Here is a 16,583-nt window from a genome sequence, read left to right as displayed (position 1 = left end):
ATTAAAGATCTCAGACCTATTAGTATGGTTGGATGTGTGTACAAGGTGATCTCGAAGGTACTGGTTAAGAGGATGAGAGCAGTGATGCCAGGATTAGTAGGGGAGACTCAGAGTGCATTTGTGAAGGGTAGAAAAATTCATGATGGGCCCTCATAGCGTGTGAAACAGTGCACTGGCTTAAAAGAAGAAACAAGGAAGCAGCCATAATCAAGTTAGATTTTCAAAAAGCATATGACAGGGTCAAGTGGAGTTTCGTGGATATAGTACTGCAAAAGATGGGTTTTGGGCGTAGGTGGAGGGCGTGGGTTATGGAGTGTGTAACCACAGCTTCTATGTCTATTTTGATTAATGGTTCGCCATCTAAACCGTTTAAAATGGAAAGGGGCTTGAGACAAGGTGACCCACTTTCTCCTTTCTTATTTGTGCTGGTTGTGGATGTTCTGCATAGAATGGTTGGTGAGGCAGTCAGGATTGGACGTATTTCTCCTTTGGTGGTTGGTCGAGACAGTGTGGAGTTATCACACCTTCAGTTCGCTGATGACATTATTCTGTTTTGCCCACCAGAAAACGAGACTATGAAGAATTACAAGCGGCTGCTGAGATGGTTTGAATTAATGTCAGGGCTCAATATTAATTTCGAAAAGTCCAGTCTAATTCCAATCAATTGTGAAGAGCAGTGGGTACAACGTATGTGTAGGTTGTGGGGTTGAAGGAAGAGACCCTCCCTGTTAAGTACCTTGGGGTCCCCTTAGGAGCTAATCCAAGGCTGGTTAAGACCTGAAAGCCTATAATCGACAAGGTGGAAGACAAGCTAAGCCTTTGGAAAGCTAAGGTGCTAAACAAAGCGGGGAAGTTGGTACTTATCAAATCAGTCTTGAACAGCTTGTCAGTGTATTATTTGAGCTTATACAAGATTCTAAAGGCAGTTGCTGAGAAGTTGATCTCATTGCAGAGAAGATTTCTATGGAGTAAGGAGGATGGGAGAAATGGTATGGCGTTGGTGAGATGGGAGTTGGTACAGGCCCCTAAGAAGTTAGGTGGGTTGGGAGTCGGAGACGCTATGATTCATAACACTGCACTGTTGTTTAAGTGGTGGTGGCGCTTTGCTAAAGAAGAATGCCCGTTATGAAAGAAGGTGGTTTGTTCCTGCAATAATCTGAGGTCAAATGAGCTACTGTCGACTCAGGTGCTGCCCATTAGAGGAGGCCCATGGAAGGATATTTGCCATATACAAATCAAGGAGCCACATCTAAGGGAAAAGATGCTTACAGGCCTGGCTATGGAGATTGGTGATGGACGACGGACTCAGTTTTGGAAGGATATTTGGCTACATTGTGGATCCTTAAAAGATCGGTTTCCTAGACTCTTCTCTGTTTCAAACCAATGTGATTCAGTTATTAGAGAGTGTGGGTTTTGGGATAGGTTAGAATGGGTTGGAACTTCCAATGGAGGCGAGAGCTGTTTCAGTGGGAGTTAGACCTTCTGAGTCAGTTGCATGAGATTTTGAGACCTGTGAGGCTAGCAAATAATAGAGATGATAGAGTTGTGTGGAAATATGATAGACTTGGTATCTTTTCAACTAACTCTTGTTTGCAGGTACTACAAGAAGGAATGCTATCAGAGGACGTTACCACTTACAGTTTCACGAAGACCATATGGAAAGGGTTGGTTCCATCAAGGGTGGAGTTGTTTGCTTGGTTTGTCCTGATAGGCAGGGTGAATACCAAGGAACGGCTAAGTCGGTTTGGGATTATTAGCCAGGATGATAAGAGTTGTGTTTTATGTAATAAGGATGTTGAGCAAGTACATCACTTATTTCTTGCCTGTGAATTTGCTTGACAGGTGTGGAGTGCTTGGTTATCTGTGTTTGGCCGACACTGGTCGTTTCCAGAGTTAGTGAAAGACCACTTCCTAAGTTGGACAGATGAGCCGCGTAGAAAAGAGGATCGGAAGGAGCATTTGAGGTGCTTCTGTGCGATCATTTAGCACATTTGGATGGAGAGGAATAGGAGGATATTTCAGAATAAAAGCAAAGGCGTAGAAGATATCATCAACATGACCATGCTGAGCTGCGACGAGTGGAGAGGTGTACATTCCTAGTGTTGTTGATAGCTATGCCGGAGATGACATGCGGATTGATTTTCTTTGAATTATGGTACCGTTTGGAGTTGCCTGCTTGTTTATGTTGTCTGTTGCTATTTGCTCCACATTAGTGTGTTGAGTTCTTTTGCTTTCAAAAAAAAAGTACATAAATAACTTTATAATTGGCATTTGATTTATTGACCATTTATGCAAATTAATCCAGGAAAAATGAGGTCTTTTCTTTTTTTGGTGAATTTTGATTTTCAAGGAAGAAGATATTTTTAAAAAATATATATATTTCTAATCTTGGTTGCTTTTTTAATTGGTGTTTGTCTTAATAAAAAAGGTCTAAACTTTAGTACTTAGCTACTTTGAGGGACCGATGGTTGTGAATTGGAATACATAGCTCGGTTTATCAACTAAATTCTTTCCTTTTCGTTTTCCTTTTTTTTCTTGGCCAGTAGCCAAATTCTCTTTTATTTAATTTTTCATAGCCAATTTTTTTTTTAATATTAAAATAGAGTTGATAACTCAAAAGACCTAAATATAAAATAATTGGGATAAAGAAGTCTCTTTTTTATCATAAAAAAAGATATTTATCACGTCTCTAAGAGGAATATTCTAAAAATGTAATCTTAGATATAAATTTAAGCTTTTACACGCAAGACAATTTGTACTTCTGTTACATTCTTTATAGATATTTACAAAATGAATTTTTCATTCTTTCTCCTTTTAGCGGTGAATTTTCTTACGAGCATATTGGGATGATTAGCTAAATTCTTGTCTTTTAGCTTTATGGTAACTGTTTTGGAGTCACATTCAACAATAATTTTTTTCAGCTCCACTATCTAAGCTATTTTCAGTCCTTGTTCAACACCTCAGAATTTTTGCCTTGTAAGCAGAGCAGTCTCCAATGAAGCGAGAAAATTTTGCTATCCATTTACCATTGTTGTCTCTTATTAAACCTCCACATCCAGCTTTCCTTAACTCATTAATTCTTGAGATATCCGTGTTAAAAGTCATCCAATTTTGGAGAGGTGAGTTACATTTGATGTGTAGTTTCTCTCATTTAAAATAGTATTAGAACTATCAATAGTCCCCCTGAGCATTTGGTTATGCCAAGAAAAATTAATGGTATCCTCCTCTCATTTGGTGAGACCCGTTATTTTTTTCTACATACTTATTCAGATATTCTATAGGAAAAATTAGAAAAAATTTAAAATTTTTTGTATTTACAAAATATTTTTTTATTTTGATTCACTAAAACTTAAAAGATTATTATTTTACAGTAATGTTATATGTACAACTATTTTTGTGGCTAAGTTTAATTAAGTTGACATAAGTTCAACAAAAAAATACGCGTACATGCATTACCATTTTTCTTTTTTCGTATCTTGTTAGCGTAATTTTTTTAGAGAGTAGAAAAATTTATTGACATAACACAAAATTTTACATATAGCACAATTTTTTATAGCAAAAATTTTATCAATATAGCATAGAAATTTTTAGAGTAAATACTCTTTCCGGTTCCTAACCATTTGTCCGATGGACTTCCCACCCCCTAAGAAATCTAAAAACCTAAATCGGTCCCTATCTACTTTGATATATGTACGTTCCAGTTCCTGCAACCGGTTCCGAGCAGGTCACTTGCTGATGTGTCAGTAACTTGTCCACGTGGGATTCTCTCCTTCATAATTGAGACAAATCGCCCCCTGGACCTTTATTGAAACGTTGCATTTCATAAAGAGCATTATTCTATAAAACACCTTCCTCTCCCTCATCATTTACATTTGCCCTTAATTCTGAAAATCTTTCTCCTTCCTTCCAAAAGAGTGTTACGTTGAGGACGTGCGAGCATGTTACACCACTGTGTGGGAAGACATTGACTGCATTTGGCAAATTTCTTTGAAACGGTAAGGAATGCTTCATTCTCTTCTACTTACTTTATCTTTTACTGTAGTCAAGTTGAGGAGTGTGTCAGATAGTGGGAGTAAAATTAGCTTTAATAACTCAGTTCTCCTCTGCATGGTGATTATGGGTGGATGGGGTGAAGCACTAGCTTTGTTTGATGAGTTAGGGTTGTTGCGAAACTATAACAGTGATGTTAACTTTGAAAGTTTCTACCTTTGTGTTTACTGATGAGTTAAGAATTCTTAACTGATAGACATTGTAGTCTATTTGCTCTTGATTAAGTTTGAAGTTTAGCTCTGTTACTGAGTTGTGGTTTGGATTTTTACAGATGTGTGTTTATTGTCCCTATTTTTCATCATGGTGGGAGACTGAAGAAAGATTCAAATAGAGTGTTACGATACGTAAATGGAAAGATTGAGAAATTTCCACCCATGCATAGATGTTGATTTTGTCAACAAGAAGGATTTAGAAGAACACTTCAGGGGATTAGGTTATCCAGAATACAAAGAAATTTACTGGCTTGATCCAGCAGCAAAAAACTTGGAGTTTGGGCTTCATATGCTTAAGGGTGACCAGGATATTAATGACATGTGTGAAGCCACCCTAAGTTGTCCAGATAGAAATGAGTTCTACATCTACTTTGAGCACCCAGTAAGTCAACCAATGGCAGTCGAACCAGAGCCAGAACCAAAGGAAGAGCCCGTTGTGTTCACAGATGATTCTTCATCGGATAACAGATACGAGAGTGCCGAGGATGAGGCCTACAAGCCTCCTCCTCCTGGTTATGAGACTGATAGTTGTGATATTGAGTCACCAAAAAGACGTGAAAAAAAAACAAAGGAAAATGCATCGGTGTCTCCATCAAACAAGAAGAAAGTGTCACCTAAGAAAAATGGTAAGAAATCGTCAAAGAGGTATACCGGGAAGAGGAGGAAGAGACATGTACTATATGGTGAATCTAGTAAAGAAAATCGAACTGAGACACCTCCGAGTGGGTTGGGTTCTGCCCAAGGGCCAGTAGAAACAGATATGGGAGGGCCAGTAGAAGATGAATTAGGAAGTTCAGTAGTGGTTAATGAGAAGAGTGACAGTGATGACTACAACTATGAATATGCTTCTGAATAGTGTCATACCTCGGTATCTTCTGAGGATGGGAGGACAATGCATGGACTTGATTTCAGTGAAGAAAATGAATATGGAGAGGTTCAGTTTGAGCTTGGAATGCAATTTTTGAGTATGGAGACATTTAAGAAGGCCTTGAAGGATGTATTTGTCTGGGATGGAAGAGATTGCATGTATATCAAGAATGAGAAGGAGAGGATCAGGGCTAGATGTGCAGAGAAAAACTGTCCATGGTTGATATACGTGGCAAGGAACTCAAAAATAATGGAATTTGAGATAAAAACATTTCACAACAAGCATACATGTGGAAGGGATTATGGAAGCAACTTGGCCGATTGGGCATGGGTCATAGATAAGCTAGAAAAAAAGTTGGCAACACAGGCTAAGCTGACACCGAAGAAAGCAACGGAGCATATGAAACAGGACTACAATGTTCAGGTCCATCCAAAAATGATCCAAAGGGCTTTGAAAGCAGCTAGGGAAATTGTTGTTGGAAATGACAAGGCACAATATGAAAAGTTGTGGGATTATTTACAAGAGTTGCATAGGAGTAACCCAGGCAGCACGGCTGACATGTGTGTTGACCCGATTCCGCAGTCTCTACTGCTGTTTGATAAAATTTACATATGCTTAGATGCATGCAGAAATGGATTTGTTAAGGGTTGTAGACCACTAATAGGCCTAGATGGATGCTTTTTAAAGGGGTATTATGGAGGCCAACTCCTAACTGCAATGTCACTTGATACCAACAACCATGTATTCGTTATTGCATATGCTGTGAGAAAACACAGAGAACTGGATGTGGTTCTTAACTCGGCTACAGGATGATTTGGGAGACCATCAAGTGCGCAGATGAAATCTCATGTCCGACTAACAGAAGGTAACAACATTTGCCAATCTATTCTGATATTGTTTATAATTCTGCAGAGTATAGTTGGATTATAGTGTTAATGCTGTTTATTAGAGTGTATAAAGAAGTCTGTAGCATGTAATTGGGTTATATCAAGTCATAATTAGACCTCTATTGCATATATTGGATTATAATTAGATGTTTGTAACAATTATAATTGGCATATAATTTTTTGTTTTATAAATACAATTCTGCACAATATAGTTGACTTATAATTAGTTTATAGCTATAGACTTTTGTTGCATATATTGGATTATAATTAGATGTTTGTAATAATTATAATTGGCATATAATTTTTTGTTTTATAAATACAATTCTGCACAATATAGTTGATTTATAATTAGTTTATAGCTATAGACTTCTGTTGTACATGTTGGATTATAATTAGATGTTTGTAACAATTATAATTGGTATATAATTTTTTGTTTTATAAATACAATTCTGCACAATATAGTTGACTTATAATTAGTTTATAGCTATAGACTTCTGTTGTACATATTGAATTATAATTAGATATTTGTAACAATTATAATTGGCATATAATTTTTTGTTTTATAAATACAATTCTGCACAATATAGTTGACTTATAATTAGTTTATAGCTATAGACTTCTATTATACATGTTGGATTATAATTAGATATTTGTAACAATTATAATTAGTTTATAGCCATAGGCTTAAGTTGCTTATAATTGGTTTATATCAGTGACTTCTATTACCAGCAATTGGTTTATAATTAGATGTCTGTAGCAATTATAAATGGTTTATATTTGATTTTTAAACCATCTTTGCAGGGATTTATGGGTGCAGCAAAGGAATTCATGCCCTATGCACACCATAGAAATTGTGTGCTGTACATTTGGAAGAATCTTCAACAAATATGGAATAACAAGCAGATAAAGGGATGTTATGGCATGCTGCCAAGTACACTACTCAGGTGCAGTTCAAAGCATCAATGGAAAAGTTTAAAAGTGTGAGCCATAGAGGATGGGAGTATATGAATCAATTTGACCCAGGAGTTTAGTGCAAGGCAAATTTCAGTCATGGTCCGAAGAATGACAGCCTCACCAATAACATGTGTGAGGTTTGAAATTCTATGATAGTTGAGGCTAGGGAGAAGCCGATTCTAACAATGTGTGAAGAGATAAGGTGTACAATAATGAAAAAGATGGACAAGCACAAGAGGATTCTAGGGAGGTACACTGAGAAATTGGCACTAGCGCAGCAGTGGAGGCTTGACAGGCACATTAAACCACAGAGTCATAAATGGAATGCACAATGGAACGGAGATAATGACAGGGTTCTATTTGAAGTTACTAAGGAAAAACACAAATTGGGCGCCAATCTCCAACAATATACATGCACTTGCAATGCATGGCAGTTGACAGGTAAACATTAATTATTAATTCTTGTCTTGTTATTTTCTTTTAGCTTACCATATTTATGTTATTGTTGCTGTTGTCTAGGGATACCATGTGTCCACGCAGTTGCTGCTATCTCTAGGTTGAGGATCAAGGCTGCTGAAGACTTTGTGAGCCCTTATCTCACTATGGATGCTGTGAGGAAAACATATGACTTGTGTGTAAATCCAGTGAACAGCAAAAAATTTTGGGAGAAGACAAACCATCCAAAGCCACAACCTCCTAGGATAGTAAGACTAGCTGGTCGTCCAAAGAAACGTCAGACTGAATCCGGTGCACCCCTTCCCCCCCCCCCCAGTGATTGGCGACAAAGTGAGAAGAACTTTTAGGTAACGTGTAGCAAATGCGGGGAGAAGGGGTATTATTATAAAACATGCAAGGGAGCACCAGTTAAACCTGACTGGCAACCAAAAAGGAAGAAGGCAAAAGAGGCTAGCAAAGCTTTGGTTGTGATGACTGAAAATGTAGCTCTTGCCCTTCTCCCTATAGGGAATGTGGCTGGTATTGATGGTGGTGTAAATAACATACTTGTTGAAGAACCTGAACCTATTAACCTGGACCCTCTTGTAAGTTTTCTATTTTTAGACAAGTATTTTGTAAGTTATATAGATTTTGGGTTGTGTCTTTGAGTATTCACAATGAGTTAATATTTGTAAACATATGTGGCTGCAAAACATGTTTCTGTGATATAGGATAAGGCTAGGAAAAACAAAAAAAAATGCCAAAGAGGTTGCATATAGAGCCAGATGAGATAAACATTTCACAAACTGCCCCAACTGCAGAGGTAAATAGACACACCATAGTTCTTAACTTTTTTTTAAACACAAAAGATGCAGTTTTGGAGCCCATATGTGATTCACTATTGTTTTACCAGGTTCTAGGAACTGATCAAACTGCTCTAATGAATCAGGCCACAACTCATGCTCCAAAGGCTCATCCCCCTTCTGCAGCTTCAAAGTTTAGGCCCAAATAGAGTGTCAGAAGGCCCCCAGGTCCTCCAGTGTAGCCCAACGCACCTACTCACAATGTACAAGTCCAACCAGAAGGACAAGTCTTACAGAGAACCTCTCTTGCAATCTCTAATGAAACTCTGGCAACAGCTAGCACTGGGACCTCATCAAGGCTATTCAAGTTCATTCCAACTCCAAGAATGAAGCCTCCACAAAAAAAACAGTGAAAGAACTTGCTATTTGGATATTATGTTGTTTAGGGAATGTAGAACTTTAGTTATTTTGGTTAAGTTTGATGTTATGATTAGGTTCTGATTTGAAGTCTACATAATACTCAGGGTTGATTTAGAGATACTATCAATTTTTTTGGTATTTATTTTAGTATAAAGTTGAAAAACATACATGGTCTTGTGAGTGAAACTCTGGAGCTGTTCATATTTTAGAGCGAACTTTTTGTGAAACACTCATGGTTTGGTTTGTGAATCAATGAATCGCTTTATATATTAGTTTCAACTTTTATGAAACTCTCATGAATTGGAGTGAAATTCTAAATGTGTCACATATTTGAATATTTACATTGTTATCTTCATAGACATGTGTTTCACAATTACATAATGATACAATATGATAATATCTCAATACACTATTTTAACTTCTACTAACTACATGAAATAACATACATTAAGTATCACTAAGTTAGAGTAAATAACCATAACATGAGTTGTTGTCTTCATACAAGCCATGAATTTTAACCATAATACATTAAGTAATTGTCTTCTATTTATATAACTTTTCACACTAAATCAAATTCACATTTTTCTCAATGAATCCATTGAAAATTGATGAAATTATAAGTGTAACTGCAATTTCAATTAAAAAAGTGGTTAAGGTTCTGCATTTGGTGTTGCCTCCAAATGTTTTTTCAATTTCCTGCTTCGCCATCATTACTTCCAGTGCCTCCAATCTTTCCTCCATCGTCTTCAAGCTTTCAACCACTCCATTCTGATTGACATCAGCTTTATGTGAATATGACTCAATATATTCATCAAGCCAAACAAAGTATTTGCAATGTGGAGCTGCGGTCTGCAACAAATAATACTCCATGGTAATGGCAACAAATTTTGAAACAAAGCTAAAATTGAAAAATAATTACCCTAAAATAAGAGCAACAAAAAAAAGCCTGTTCAGATTTTCTGCAGTGCTAGATTGAAACAATATTGCATATGTGCCGCAATGATATCTGGTATTACAAATCTTTTCTTGCCTTGGTTTGCCTTTTCTCCTATACTCCCAGTAGAACCCAGAGTCGGACTCCAGCACAAATTCTTCCCAGCTTCACTGCTTTCCTCCACGGTTCGTGAAGAAAAGTCTCTGACTTTCATAGCCATATTCTTCTTCAGGAGAAAAGTCCTTATCTTTACTCTACACAACGAAGAATAAAGAAAAAACCCTAAATAACAATAAACACCCAGGAGATAACTACTCTTTATGAAACGCAACGTTTTAACAAAGGTCCAGGGGGCGATTTGTCTCAATTATGAAGAAGAGAAACCCACATGGACAAGTTACTGACACATCAGCAAGTGACCTGCTCGGAACCGGTTATAGGGACTGGAACGTACATATATCAAAGTAGATAGGGATTGATTTGGGTTTTTAGATTTCTTAGGAGTGGAAAGTCCATCGGACAAATGGTTAGGGACCGGAAAGGGCATTTACTCAAATTTTTACACATAGAACATAGATTTTTATCCATAGCACATAATTTTTTGCCCCTAATATAATTTGTTGGTTGAGTGAGCCATATTTTAAACATGTGATGTTTCAAATATTTTTGTGTTGTACAGTGAAATTTCTGTGATGTATCTATATTGTTGCTTAGGTATAAATATTTTGGATATATAGTTCTTCATAAATTTTTTGTGTTGTGCATTAAAATTTCTGTGTTGTGCATTAAATTTTATTTGTTGTATACTAAAATTTTTGTGATGTGTGTATTTTGTTAATTAGATGTCAATATTCTAGACATGTATACTTTTAAAAAAGCTTGTTCTTAGATTTTAGTGCGATTAATATCGCTCGGACCATTCATTGTAGTTCTTAGAATCTAATTTGAGAGATATAATTGAAACTCCAGAATTTTCTTTAGGTCGGAGAAAGAACATCTTGACGGATCAGAAAGGAGACTTACGTTGTTACGATTTATCTGTGAGTGTAGTTGTGATAGTTGATTGAGCGGTTGCGATAAAAGGTGAACGCCAATTTCTGAAAAAACACTTTTTTTAGAATTTGAATCTACCATGAAATTTTCGAAGAGATGAACAAATTAAAATATTCTCTTTGCTTATTTGATCGGAGTCATCGTCTTATACAATTGCAATAATAGAAGCGATGTATTTTCATTAAATTTTATAGTATGAGCTGTGCAAAAAAAGGATGAAAAAAAGAAAGAGAAAAACTCAGAGTAGTACGACAAAGTCTTGAAGCTTTGAGCCCAGTAATAATGAACAGACAGAGAAAAACGATAATATATAGATAAAAGAAATAACAACACTAATTCTTAGAGTTTTACTGTAACTACTATGTATATATACAAACTCTAACTAACTAAAATATATATTTTTTTTGAAATAAAAAGCTCAACACAACAAGGTGGAGCATCAACGTCTCAACAGAAAAGTACGAAACAGATAAGATAAACTAATTCCTAATCATCTTCGACAAAAGTTATCAACAACCCAAAAGATCAAATATCACTCCACTCTTTGTAACTACTCCTGTAACACCTGATTATTGATTCCTGAAAATTCTGTCATTCCTTTTCAACCAAGTGCTCCAAATGATAACAATGAAACCAAACTCACCAATATTCTATTAATTTGACTGCACAATTGACCCCATGAACCACGTAAACTTACTGTCATTCAACTCTATATCTACCTGTTCGATAATGTTGTTAACACACTAGCACCTTTTCTTTCTTCCAACTGCACAACCTCATTGAAGACACCCATATAGCAAAAAAAACCTTAATTATATATTAAAAAAAAAAAAGATCGAAATCCAACATAACTTTGCACTTCCTATGCCCAAAAATATCTTCCTATTTTTTTTTTAAATTTAATAAGCTTTATTGTTTTCATTTTGTGTTGATTTTTCTTATTATACAAATTTAATAACTCCTTTCATGCACGAGATAAATTATAATTTGTAAAACTAAAATAAATATGTTAATTATATAATTATAAGTTATAACTGAATAATTTTTAAAAATTTATTTTTAAAAAATTAGCCAAACTAAAATTAGTTTTAAAATAATTAATAACTGATATACCTAATAATATTAAGAATAATATAATATGCTAATATATTTATAGAGACCAAATTCCAAATACAAGATAATTATATGGGTCATAGACCTATTTAAGACAATATATTATGCATAGTTATATAATATAGCTATTATGCATTGAAAATCTTCGTTAAAATAATTATTATATAATTACATTTACATGATGACAACAAGTCAACAACAATAAAAATGTTTATTTATAATATAAAAATTATGAGTTATACTTAATGTATACTAATGTAAATTTAATAGCAAAAGTGTTATGTGTAAATATAAATGTAAGTTGTAACATGTGAGTAAGTGAGTTAGTCCATTGTAAACCAATACCAATAAATACTAGATTAATTTATTAGAGTGTATTTAGTTTAGTGTTTGTAGTATCAAACTCACGGTTAATTTTCTTAAAAATTTTATCCTTTTTTTTGTTATTGTTCTCTTTTTTAACGCAAACGTAATTTTGTAGTCCAATCCACGTTCACCTAAAACTAAAAATTCTAGTTTTTAGGTTTATTTTTCTTAACTAACAAAATTTATTTTTTATCTATTAATTTTGTCCTTTATTATTCATATCATAAATTTTGTTAATATTTTTTTCTTATAATATTTTTTTCTAATGTTCTCTCATGCATATTGTTATTTTTTATAGAGTTTTTATTGTTTTTTATTTATATGAATTTTCTATTTTTTTTTTACGACTCTTGTTATTTCTTTTTTATATGAACAATTTTTTTTATTTTGTATTGTGGTTTTATTAATTCCATTAAAAATACTAAATTAAAAATTAACATAAAAATAATATTAAAATCATAAGTAGTGAAAATTTATAGCTAAAATAGAATTAGAAAAAGAGTATTAGAATTTATTTAAACATTCAAAATAAAATAATAAGATAATATAAAATAATTATTTAAAGTCATATTTTTTAGTAATTTTTTATTTAATTTTTAAATAATATAATTCAAATAATATTTAATTTATTATAATTTATTTTTTTATAAAAATTTATCAAATATAAACCACATTAACTCTTTTTAATCAAAATTAATTTTATAAAATTAATTTTATGTAAATTTTCATTTATAATATAAATTTCAATCCAAACACACCCCACTAACATTCTTAGAATGTCAAAAGTTAGTGAATTTAATATAACCCATCTTAGTTAGTTGATTTATCTCATAAAATTTGTAAATTTATTTTTAATCTATTAAGGTGAAGAAGATTATGATTAATTCATATTCTTTACTAAATCTGAAATTATTCACCCAAAGCTAACTTCTAGATATCAACATCACTGCCGTTACATAATTAATAAAAAATAATAAGGGGAAAATGTTTCGGGGAATAATCCAGTCATAATTCCTGCCAACTCCCAATGGCTCCATCAGATGTCTATTATGAATTTATGAGATTGAATCATTGCAATGCCAAATTTGAGAGTTTTGACCCTGTAAAACTTAATCAGTTTATCCTATTTAAGGTATATACAAGGTAAACATCATAAAACGAAATAGATTTTAAAATGGTTTCTTATCTATTTTTATCATAATAGTTTTTCATTTTTATATATTTTGTATTAGAAGTTTTTGTAGAATAATAATTCATATCTTTACAAATGCTATATTAAATTACAATAAGTTTGTATTTTTTATTTCTTTTAAAATTTAAACTAATAAACAAATATATAAGAATAATTATATATTTAATAGTATGTAGTTACTCTTTTATAAAAAAATAATAGAATTTAATATTCATGTACAATGTAAAAAATTACGTGTATATATATAATCGTTTACATACCAAAAAAACAGCAATTTTCAATTCTATTATTTAAAGAATATCTAAATATATAAATTTAATTAAATAAATTTGTAAAAAAGTTACTCTATAAATACAGGAACACATCAACCTTAAATTCAATATAGTTACGATAATATCAGAAAGATAATAATTTAAAATTATTTTATTTTACTTAATATCTATAATTTTATATATGTGATATTTATAATTGTATAATTATATATATTTTTTTTTGGTGACTTGTATAATTATATATTTAATATTATCTAATTATTTTAATAGTAACTAAAAAATATTAAATAAAATTACTTTTAGCTGTTTTGAATTAATTTTCTATTATTTCTTAAATATTTTTTTATAGTAATAGTTTTCTCCCTACAAGTCAAACATTATTGCTTTGATATGCCGTTTGCTTCCACGATTCTTACGGGAATTTGTTAATTACGATTCGTTTGAAAAAAAAAACAAGGGCATGTATTATATATTACAAGAATATTATTTGTACATTAAAATCAATTATTAATGTATTTGTATATAAATATATGTATAATTTAATTTATTTTTAGTATATATTTATATTGTAACATATATTTTATACTGATAGCTAATTTTAGTGACTGATTTTAATATACATATAATATTTCTTTATATATTAATATAATATTTAAATCCTCTTAAGTTACTTTTACATTTTTGTATATAAAATAATAAAATGGGAGGATAATTAATTATCGTAAGTAAATCTCGTTGAAAAATCCAAAATTAATTATCTATTTTTTTGTATCAGAGTATCTATCGGCTTGAAAATCTAATGACTAATCCTTTGATACTGTAGAAGTATAAAGTGAACAATTCTCTCAGGCAAGCAAATTTCATTCTCAATATCGAATCTAAAAAAGATGGTTAAGAAACACAAATTTTCATCTATCTTTGCCAACTTGCGTTGATAATTATCTGCTTATTTTATCGATTACATCAAATGGAAATGGAACTTGATATTTTTTTTCCCTCATACCAAATTCGGCCCATATCTCAAAAAGATAGAGTTGTAATAAGCATTTATGTGATTCTCAATATTTGCATAAGAACCACCCAACCAAAGTGCCTTCAAAACATTCTCTCAGTTAGTAAGGTGGTGTTGCCTGTCTCATTGATTCAATACTTAAACACTCTTATTAATCAACTATATACTACTATTTAATTAAACTAAATTAACAATAAATTGATTTCTGTCTGTAGTGGCCTGGTAGGTCATCTCGTTTGAAGGAAAAACCAAGCATCTCTTTCTGTTTTGGCGTTCATCTTCATTCAAACACGGAAGAATGAAAACTGAATTTGTCAAAATAAAATTTGAAATATATATTATAAAAAAAAACCAATATCTAAGATGAAAAATATGGTATTATTATGGTCTAATAATAACAGATTTGAATAGTTACAATATTACAGATGATAAAACATAATTTGAGAGTGCCAATAAAACCCCAAAATGCAATCAGGTTCTTAAGACTATAGCTTATGATGATCTTAATTCAGAAAAATTCAAAGATTCCAAATACATGCTTAATTAAAATGCTTAGGCTCACTCGCCACTGAGTTGAACTCTCTTTTTCATGTGAGTCCACCCAAACCGAATCATTGCCCACAAAAGCCACTCGTTCAAGTAGAAACTTGAAACCAACCCCAAAACCGAAAGGAAATAAAAATGAAACAGAATAATATTATTTTAACAACTTAAAATTATCAAACAACTTTAAGATGAGTAACAAAATAGTGGATTGAGAGAAAATATACCTTGCCACACAAAATGTACAGGATCCACCCTTTTATTACTCAATTTAAAATTGTCTAACAAATTATTGCTATTAAAATAGTATTACTCAAAAAAAAAAAAAAAAACTAAATCTATTTTGCAATTTCCAGAACTAACCACCGCCACCTCCTTTAATCTAAACAATAATTAACAATATTCAACTCAATTACAAACCGGTTCGAATCGCTTACCCCAACCAACCGGATTTCATCCATCGAACCCGGTCTGGCTCCAAACGGCATCACGTACCCGGCTCATGTCCCGGCCCTTCAAGGTTCGCCCGACTCCCTCGAAAACCGAGTTCGCCGCCGCCTTCCGGCTTCGTGCCAAGTACTCATGCGGCGGAACCATCTCCGACGCGCCGTCGTCAAAATCGTCATCCTCGCCACCGCCGTGCAGCGACTCGGCCGAGTCCACTCGGAGTATCTTGCTCCAATCCGGCACGTTAACTGGCGCCGACGTCGCCACGTGGCGCCCCCTCGGCGAAGCCGCAGCAGTACCGCCGTCGCGAGGGCGGAACTGGTGTACGACTCTTGGCGTCGCCGCAGCATTGCAAGCCGGATCCTCAAACGCCAGCGACAATCCACCGGATTGTCGGTGACCATCGTGGGAAATCCGGCGACGGTACGTCGCGCCACCGCCACCGTTTGACTCCGCAGCGGAAATTGTCTCCCAATCGGCGTAAGCTGCGGTGGCGGCATCGGTATCGTCCGCCGTGGACCAGATGTCCTCTTCCCGGAGCTCCGATGGATCTCCGGCGGACGATTGGGCCTGGGGGTAGGTTCCGAGGAAGCGATCGCTACGGCTGGTGGTTAGCTTGCGACCCTTGGCCATGTCCGGCTTCGGAATTGGGTAGCGCCACGGAGGGGAGTGGCGGTGGTTATTTTATTGTGGAGCAGGGAAAGTAGGGAGTATTGGTACAACTACGAACTCATTTGCACTCCTTTCATTCGGATTAGTGCATTAAGCTTGCAGCAGAAAGTGCCACTACCTCTGTATATATAACTTTTTGCAATTTCATTTGCATTTGAGTTTCGGCTTCATTTTCCCTGAATTTCCTTCCTTGTATTTTTTATTTTTTATTTTCTAAAAAATGGAATAGTGAAATGGTGACGACACAAAACTAAAAATACAAAAATAAACAACTTAGTACATACAAGTAATGAAAATATGTTGACGTAAAACCCGAATAGCACGCTCCGCGGGATTGTGTGGCATCACTC

General features: G+C 33.9%; 2 protein-coding genes and 1 non-coding gene across 4 annotated transcripts; 2 read left to right on the top strand and 1 right to left on the bottom strand.

The window, feature by feature from the left end:
* Positions 1-275: 275 nt before the first annotated feature.
* On the top strand, positions 276-1,129 carry LOC148566550 (uncharacterized). Its single transcript, XM_088484298.1, has 2 exons — positions 276-604; positions 883-1,129. Exons 1-2 carry the CDS (start codon positions 276-278, stop codon positions 1,127-1,129), a joined length of 576 nt encoding a protein of 191 aa, XP_088340424.1.
* Positions 1,130-5,154: 4,025 nt separating this feature from the next.
* On the top strand, positions 5,155-5,943 carry LOC148566549 (uncharacterized). The gene has a single exon (XM_088484297.1). It carries the CDS (start codon positions 5,155-5,157, stop codon positions 5,941-5,943), a length of 789 nt encoding a protein of 262 aa, XP_088340423.1.
* Positions 5,944-14,464: 8,521 nt separating this feature from the next.
* Positions 14,465-16,332, bottom strand: LOC107638625 (protein S40-6). 2 transcript variants are annotated; one of them, XR_015881429.1, is made up of 2 exons: positions 15,552-16,332; positions 14,465-14,876 (listed from the first exon to the last, which is right to left on the bottom strand). It is a non-coding gene; the product is annotated as a protein S40-6 (transcript). The 2 variants fall into 2 exon arrangements; XR_015881428.1 differs by having other exon boundaries at positions 14,465-14,849.
* Positions 16,333-16,583: the final 251 nt, after the last annotated feature.

The sequence above is a fragment of the Arachis ipaensis genome, chromosome B4 (genome assembly GCF_059453495.1).
Source record: "Arachis ipaensis isolate K30076 ecotype BB chromosome B4, ASM5945349v1, whole genome shotgun sequence".
NCBI lineage: Eukaryota > Viridiplantae > Streptophyta > Magnoliopsida > Fabales > Fabaceae > Arachis > Arachis ipaensis.
Note: the sequence above shows the minus strand (reverse complement) of the source record. Positions and strands in the feature narration are given on the sequence as shown.